At 42.5% G+C, this 8,775-nt stretch overlaps 1 protein-coding gene across 2 annotated transcripts in view; it reads right to left on the reverse strand.

Annotated features, from left to right (window-relative positions):
* SLC25A26 (solute carrier family 25 member 26) overlaps positions 1-7,313 on the reverse strand; it is an 83,122-nt gene extending 75,809 nt beyond the window's left edge. For both annotated transcript variants that reach the window (XM_088171291.1, XM_014873253.2), the window contains exons 1-3: positions 7,171-7,313; positions 3,733-3,889; positions 2,099-2,208 (exon numbers count right to left, since the gene is read on the reverse strand). In XM_088171291.1, coding sequence (XP_088027417.1) covers positions 2,099-2,208; positions 3,733-3,889; positions 7,171-7,203 — 300 coding nt within the window. In that variant the 5' untranslated portion in view covers positions 7,204-7,313. The remainder of the gene's footprint in view (positions 1-2,098; positions 2,209-3,732; positions 3,890-7,170) is intronic.
* Between the last annotated feature and the right edge of the window lie 1,462 nt (positions 7,314-8,775).

Below are 8,775 nucleotides of genomic sequence, written 5' to 3' on the forward strand. Positions count from 1 at the left end.
ATTTCTCATATATATTTTATCATATCTTGAAGCAACCTTTGTATCTCTTCCTTTTATCCTCTTTGTATCTCTACCTATTTTACTATTTTTAGCAGGTCACATTCAAAACACAGATTAGTCAGACAAACACATATAAGTTTTGCACACACTCACATTTTATTGATGCACAAGAAGGTATCTGACTCATTTATACTCACCAGTGAAGGAACAGCAAACCTAGAAATCCATCAACACTTGCTTGCTCTAAGTCCTAATTTCTCTGTTTTGTAAAAAAACAGTATGGAAATGCAAAGACATGCCTTAAGAATCCTAACATGACAGTCTTTGGCTTAATGCTTCACATTTAAAAGCAATTTAAATCATGAAGTATAAAACAGAAGAAAAGTACATATTATCAAAAAAACTACTGACAAAATAATAATCCCAGTACTTATGCCCTGATTAAAACTTAATGACTAATCAATAAAACTGTAATTACAACTTTCACCCTGATGAAATTTGGACTAGTTTATATATTTCTATTGACCAACTAAGACTTTATCTAGAACATACATGAGAAGGTCTTGCTTTCTGCTATTTTATTACAGATTTGTTGTAGCAAATGTCTAAATATCTCTCAGTTATTTTAGAGCTTAGTTCTCTCCTCACACCCATCAGTCCAAGAGGAGAGAAGCTAGCAAAAACAGGAAAATGAGGTGGAAAATGGCTGTTACTACACTTTATGTGTAGTTCCCACACATAAAGCTACTCTGCCATTTCAGTGGCTACCACTACACATTTCTCTGGCCTTGGAGTAGCCAGAGCCAAGCATGTGAGACAGCCCTGAGCAACTCATTTAACTGTGCTGCACCATCTCTGCAGGAAAGCAGCAAGTGCCCGAGTTGTAAAGGTCACAGACCAGCACAGAGAACAAATGGCAACAGGTTCTGATAAAAGGAGTCATCTGTAGCCAGCTGGGTTTTGGCTACTGCTGAATACAATTACTCAGTTGTAATTTTCTCACAGGATCCTCACAGGCACAGGGAGTGTACCATAAATAACCTATTCCAAAAGAAGAGACCTTTTCTTCTGGTGGATTTTATTGCAAAGTGCTGGCACCTCTTCATGAGCCCCATTGCCATTTTGCTTGATTCTGCAATAGCACATGAGAAGCTTAAAACACCTCCTGGCTCTGTTGCTCCACGACACATCAGGCAAACAAGGAGTTTTAGGGCTGTGCATTGGTGGTAAATAACTTCATGATGATTTCTAAAAGCCTTTAGAGAATCTTCATGGAAATAAGTTCTGTGCATTGCCTTAAGTTAGAAGTTACAACCTGACAGCACAGGCTCTAACCAAGCTCAGAAAGAATCCACCCGAGGCAATACAAACAAATCCCACCCAGCCCTACATCTATCACCTTCTATCTACCCCTACCAGAGTGGTTATAGGTGCTGCACTCATTTATCTTCATGTACTTGGTATGTTAAATTAAGTTTCCTGGCTAAATCTCATCCAGTCTAATCAGTAACATTTCCATGGACGAATAAAAATTACTTGGGTGTCAAAGCTGATCCCACAGAGAGCAGGGAGAGCTGAGCTGCTTCCTATGGGAAATAGCCAGGCTGTGCTGCTGTAGAAGTGAGGCACCTGGTGTTAAGCTGAAATAAATGGCATCTCCACACTCCTGGTAGCTTGGGACCAACATATACCTAAGCTAAGCCCCCATGGGAAAGAAAAGAAAAAAGTCAGTTAATAAAAGCAGAATACGAACCACAGACACAACAAATTTTTCTGCCCCATGCCATTGGATAAGTTTAAGTTGCAAAAGAGCCAAAAAAGCCTGTTTGTTTCCATACAGCCTGTTTCCTTACCTCAAACCTGCAGAGACAATCTGCACCCCACTTTATCAGTGCAGTGCCAGGACACACAGTGTCAAAAACAGGAGAGCAGAGGTGGCCAGTGCTGGCAGGAACAGCATGGGGTGTTTAGAGCTCAACACCCAGCCCCAAGGCACTGTGCCAATGAAAAATGAGGCTGTTGTAAGAACTGTCACAAGATATGACACCAAACCCAAGTTTCCATAACTGAACACACAATAGATGAACTTCCTTCTTACCACTTCCCCAAGGGAGGCAGCCACCATGTGTGTTGCAGGGGACAAGTAAGATGAAGATCCATGGGGCAGCACGGATTTCACATTCTCATAGGTGATAAAAAAAGCAGCAGCTGAAATTCAAGAATACATGTAATCATTGTACTGTTCCTCCAGCACAAGGCTGTAGTTAAAGCATATTTTTACACCAAAACAGTACAACAGTATCAATAGAATTTGTGAGATAATTCCTTCAGAACTTTAAGCTTCTAGCTAGCCCTGACAAACCTCCCATTAATATTGAAGGTGTCAGGACTCCAGGCCACATTGAGTAGTGAGCTACAGAAAGATGTGTTCATTAGCCATAAATGTCCAGCACATTTTGAAAAACTGGTCTCTTCCATATCCATAGATAGTGGGACCATCTCTTTGTTGAATTGAATGGATGGTCCTTTTTTTGAGGGGAGGAGGAAGGGAAAAACAAACAAATCAGTTGATTACATGAAAAGAAAAACACAAAAAGCGTGAATTTATACAATTCTGCTACCCTGCAATGTGCAAAACTGTTTCACTAGCAGTTTATTAGTAACATCTTCCTAGCTATTGTCAGTTAAATATTTTGAATTTAGCTCCATAACATTTTTTCCAAGCTTCTGAAGGATTTGTGTAAGTTCTGTGCAGTGAACAAGAAATGCACAAAACTAAACTGAGCACAGCAACTTGAGCTGTGTTTATTCACTGCAAGAGTCAACTACAAAGGCACTTACACCTTAAGGGTTATTCCTTTTCTTAAAGATAATTTCAGTCCTTAGTCATACGTGTGAAAGATAAAACTACAGTGCAGATTTTGGAGATGTAAATACTGAAAAAAATGACATGTCTTGCGGGGGAACGGATTTTAATTGTAAAGAAGGGCTGTGTGAATTGCCTTCTACTAATCAAAAGATGCTTATCACCTCAAAAGGAGATAACAGAGCAGCCAAGATAAAGAACTGAATTTTTTTATATCACCTTATGAAGGACATCAAACATCTGAAGGTGTCAGTGGATTTGTCAGCAAAGTTCTCCTAACATTTACGTTTGACAGCACAGATTGCTGTTTTTTCATCCCTCCCTACAAAGACAAAATGGACAAAGGCATCAGGAATTTCAGATGCCTTTTCTCTGCAGGGACTAAAAGTATCTACTTTTTAAAAGCCTTATTTTCAAAAGTATTCCTGATGTCTTTACAATTGAAGCATTCTTGTTTTGGGGAGATGGGCAGAGCATCCCCAGGGCAATTAACTCAAACACCTGCAGCGCTCAAGCACTTTGAAAATCCATTCATTTCCAATGCCAAGCAAGAGTGGGTCATGACAAAAGTGTCCACCACAAGCAAGACTCAAGTCCTCTCAGAAATGCTTTAGTGTGCTCCTGTAAGCAAGGACAGGCTTATATCCAGGAATCTTCCAAGGAATTAGGGTTGCTTGTCAGAGCAAACCTGCAGCAGCCTTCACTCCAGTCATGCTCAAGTTTGTTCAATGCTGGAATTCCAGAAACTGCTCTTCACAGCTGGGCATGGACTCACAGAATCCAGGCACCCATAGGAGAGGAAGCCACAGAACTTGAATGTCATATGTAATATAAATTACTACTTAAAGAAGACAAAGAAAATTTACCATTTGGAAAGGATCCTATTGCAGTGGAAGGAACACCAGCATAGATGCCACGAAAACCACCAGCTTTCCTAAATCCTTGAGGACTCTGAAGTCTTGTTTTTACAGTATCCAGGGGAAAAAGGATCAAGTCAACACATACACCAGCAACTCCACCAGCCTTCAAGACAAAACCATGGAGAAAAGTGCATTAATATTCTCAGGAGTGAAGCTGTGGTGCTTATGTGAGTAACTGAGGCATGTGTAACCCAAAGCTGACTGCTGACTGTATCCATCCTGATATTAGTTTATAAATTGATAAATTTATAATCTGATAAACACACAACTCAGCAGCTTCCACAGCTCTAACGAGGAGGGGTCAACAAAAGAAAGCAAGAGATATTACAACTTTTAAACCACTTTAAGTTATTTTCAAAACAGTCTCTCTGTTTTCAATAGTGCAAGCAAAGCAATGCAGGACTTCCCCATTCCACAGAAAAGCCAGACAGTGGATGTCACTTATCAAGAGACAGCACAGAATGACCAACACCTCCAACAGTTGTGTGATAAAATCAGGCAAAGACTGAAGCAATTCTCCTCCCCCCTTAGGTATCTCTAGAAAGCACATCCACATTTTTCCAGCAAACATCTTCATTTAAAGTGTTCACTCTCCCTCATTGCCTTTGTAGAACAAAGCCTGAAGTAAGCTTTTTTTTTTCCCCTGATAAAAGCCTATAGAAAAAAAATGGTCAAATCATTGAAAAGTTTAGATTGGAAGGGACTGTAAAGATCTAATTCCAGACCCTGCCATGGAGAGGGACACCTTTCACTATCCCAGGTTGTCCCAAACCCCATCCAACCTGGCCTTGGACACTTCCTGGGATGGGGCAGCCACAGCTGCTCTCTCTGCAACCTGTGCCAGGGCCCCACCACCCTCACAGTAAATAATTTTTCTCTAATATCTAATCTAAACCTACTCTCTGTCAGTTTGAAAGAATTCCTCCTCGTCCTGTCACTACGTGTTCTCTCCACTTGTAGACTCCCTTAAGGTAGTGGAAATCATGTTAAATAAGGGTGTTTTCAAAGTCATAAAGAAAGGGGGAAGGTTTTTATCAAAAGAATTCATAAAACAAAAACCAAAAAATTGAATCAACTAGGACTCAATCTTCTTCCATTGTCTATATTTCTAGATGACTCGGTTTAGGGGTTTTTTTAATTACCCCATAACATGGCTGGTTGTGGAAAATAATTATTTCACAAAAACATAAGGAAAAGGCTGAAATAAACAGAAAAACTGTTTTAAAATATAACACCATCAATAGTTAACATTAATCCATTATGAGATGTTATTTAGATGCAGTGCTATTCAGAAAACACAGTTTGAAGGCTACTTCGTACACACAAGAAACAGCTGCACAGATTTTTAACTCTGCCTGAAAATAAATCATGTGTGTTACTCTGATAATTTTTTTCAGGGTAACAGAGGATTCAGAGAGGTGTTCACTATCTACTACTAAAGGTTTAATCAATAAGTTAATTACTCTTTTAATCTAGTTGGCTATTTTGAATGCATTGATTCTTCTTCACTCTTTTTCATCAAAATCCTTATCTGCTCAAAATAGCATTGATCAGATTTAATCAGATTTAATCTAGCCATCTGTTAAAACATGAATCAAAAGTTACTAATTGCTTCTTTAAGTTCTCCAAGTTCCATATCTAAAATGTCATTTAAATTCATGAGGTAGCTAACAGAGCACCTGCCAGTGGGTGACAATAGCTTGTGTTTGCAACAACTGCAGAAAAGAGAAATGACTTTTGGTTCATAAGACACCTAGACCACAACTTCTCCCCCACCTGTCAGTAACAGCAGTGTCATCAAAAGAACCTTCAGCAGAAGTTGGAGGAGGATCAGACCTCACTGGGGTCTGCAGCTTCCTCACAAGGGAAGTGGAGGGGCAGCTTCAATCTCTGCTCTCTGTGATCAGTGGCAGGAGCCAGGGCAGGTTTAGGTTGGGTATCAGGCAAAGGTTCTTCCCCCAGAGGGTGCTGGGCACTGACCTGGCTCCCCAGGGAATGGGCACAGCCCTGGGGCTGCCAGAGCTGCAGGAGTTTGGACAACACTCTCAGGCACAGGGGGGCTTTGTTGGGGTGTCCTGGGTCAGGAGCTGGAATGGATGATCCTTGTGGATCCCTTTAGCTCAGGATACTCAATGACTCCATAAACTCCATCACAATGATTAAGCAAAACCAGGATCTAATTCCAACACACTGAGCCACAACCTCACTGCTCACACCCAAAGCATTCAGGGCAGGCAGCTGAACTCTCCTCTCCTGCAGCTCTCCCCACACCAGCCCAAGGCATCACATCCCTGATTTTCCACACAGAACCGACAGTGAGCACTGGGTGTTACCAAGGGAGTCCCCAGCTATGGTGACTGGGCTTCACCCCCTTGCTGAGACCACACATGGAACAGCAGCTTTTAGGGTGGGAAATGCTTCCCAGACAGGGTCAGAGGCTCCTCGTGGTTCTGTAGTGGCTGCTGAAGCCACAAACTGTGGCCACCCCTCAGCTCAGCTCATCACCTTGGCAATGGTCAGGCAGGCCATCTGCAAAATGTGGAATATGTAAATTTTTTCCTAAGAAGGGATGTTCTTTTATGTTAGTGTCCTGTAACTTTCAAGCCTAACAAACAAGAAAGGAGATTTAATAGTTGAAACAGAGAGTAACCAACAGGTTCTATGTGATGTTCATGTGTTAGAATGCCAAATACTTGTCAGTAGAATTGCTAAAGTTCAGGGCTGCATATGTTTCAATGATGTCAGACCTAGAGAAAGGTTAACAAATGCTGGGAAGAAGGATGTACCACTGATAGCAGACTCAAACGATGCAGAATTTATGGGCCACAAGGACATTTGACAGAACCCCAAAGAAAAGGAAGAAACTAATAAAGACAGCTTGACAACTGAGCTGAATCAGCTCTGATAGGATAAAAGGTAATTCCAGCAGGGGCCCAGCACAGCTGCCCATCAATGAAACCCACCGACCCAAAGGAAGAGAAACACTGAGCACGTGGATTAATTACTATGGGAAGCCAGAGAATCATTAACCAAAAAGATACAATACTAATTAATAAGAGAACCTCTCTAACATGCAGCCAATGAACAGAACATTAATGCTTTTATTCGGTAAAGAACAGAAATTGTGAAAAGCTTTGATGGTCGCAGTGCTGGCTTTGTGGATTTGCCACTCAGCGCCCCTTTCTGTGCAGAGAAAGAACATACGTATACATATATATGTGTGTATATATATATATATATATATACACACATATATGTGTAGATATATACATACACACACATATAGGTGTATAATTTATACTCTGTAAATATACCCCTACTGTGTTTATGGACCGGGCTCTTGCACACCGGGTAAACCAACATATTTTGGGCCCGCTCACTCACCGCCAAGGCCGCCCACGACTCCCGCGGCTCCATGCAGGGCTGGCGGTCCGGGCTGGTGGCTCGGGACGGGATCAGCGGGGCCGGACCCGGGACTCCGAGCACGCCCCGTGTGCGCACATGGGCGCAGCCATATTGCCTGCCCCAATGTCACGTGAGCGCGGCTCTCGGCGCGCCTGCGCGGGGCCCGGCGCATGCGCACGGTGGGCAGCTGCCGGCAATTAGCGCCCAGCGTTAATTAGCTCGTGCTTAGTGAATTTTTGCTGCGCGGTATCGGCACAGCCGCTCTTCCTGGCGCCCCTGAGGTGCCTGAGATCTGTTTGCAAGGCAAAGTTTTCCCATGTGCCCTGGGAAAAAAATGACATCCTAAGGGCAGAAGCGTCCTGAAATTGAGTTTTTTTCCTCAATTGATGTTGATGTCTTCAAGCTGAATTTTCTGTTTCCAGGATGAATTTTCTCACCTTTTATGAACGTAACTGATGATATCAGATAACTCCTACAATAGAAAAGAACTTTCACTTTCCAACATTGCGTAAGATCATATTACCCAAATAAATATGCATTAGACAGGTGGAGAATATGTATTAGATAGGCGGACTCGTAAATTTTACTACAGAATAGGTGTAACATTTTACCCTTTGATTTGTGGGAACTTTCACCTTGCACCCTGTGCAGAATAAACAATATCTCCTTTTGAAACTGAAGTGTTTCTGTGTTTAGAGGGCTCCAAAAATCAGGAGAGTGTCTGCAGCACAGAGCCTGGTGCAGTGCTGCTCACACCATCCATGGGATGTTCCCCCTGGGATAATTCCAACCAGCAATGTTCCCCTGAGCCAGAGCAGCTCACAGCTAAAGTAATAAACCCTCCCAGCCAGGGTCTTTGCTCCTGCCTCTTCCCAAGAGCTCTGCTGGCTCTCCTGCAATGGAAAATGCCATTTTTCACCCAGATCCCAAACGCTTTAACATTTTGAATGTGTGTCCTGCTGGCTCTCCCCCTTTCTGCAAAGGGCATTCAATTAATCAGTGGTTCCAAAAGTTGCAGAGAGGATTTTGGCACAGAGTCCTCACACAATCCTCACCCAGCAGGAAACCACACTTGGAATTACGGGAAATGTGATTCTAGAGGAGGAAGAAAGGGTGAGTGTTGGAGAGCACTGCAGTGTGTGCAGAACCAGGCTCCAATTCCAAGATTTCCTTGGCTGCAAGCTCTTCACTTGGGATGAGTTTTGGATGTAGCAGCTGGAATGTGATGATGCCTCACATCCAGCTCAGCTCCTCTCCATCAGACTGCTGAGGGTGTTTGCAGGTGGGAAGCACTGTGCAGATCTGAGCTGTAACATGTGCCCACAGCAAGCCCTGTGACTGGCATGGAAGTGCCATTGCCAACTCCAGTAAATTCATTACAGCTCTCCTACAACGCTGTGATTTTTTTCTGAGCTGCTTCAGTCCCCAGAGACAGGTAATGTTAGAGCAGTCTTCATTTCATTTAGTCTTCATTTTTCATTTTGAGTGAAAAGCTCAAAGCTCTACAGGCAAAAATAGAAAGAACCTGAGTGTGCTGCATTTCTCAACCTCCTTAGATTTTTAAGGCAGCTCCTTGATTTTCTG

The sequence above is a fragment of the Sturnus vulgaris genome, chromosome 11, assembly GCF_052056855.1.
Source record: "Sturnus vulgaris isolate bStuVul1 chromosome 11, bStuVul1.hap1, whole genome shotgun sequence".
NCBI classification, from domain to species: domain Eukaryota; kingdom Metazoa; phylum Chordata; class Aves; order Passeriformes; family Sturnidae; genus Sturnus; species Sturnus vulgaris.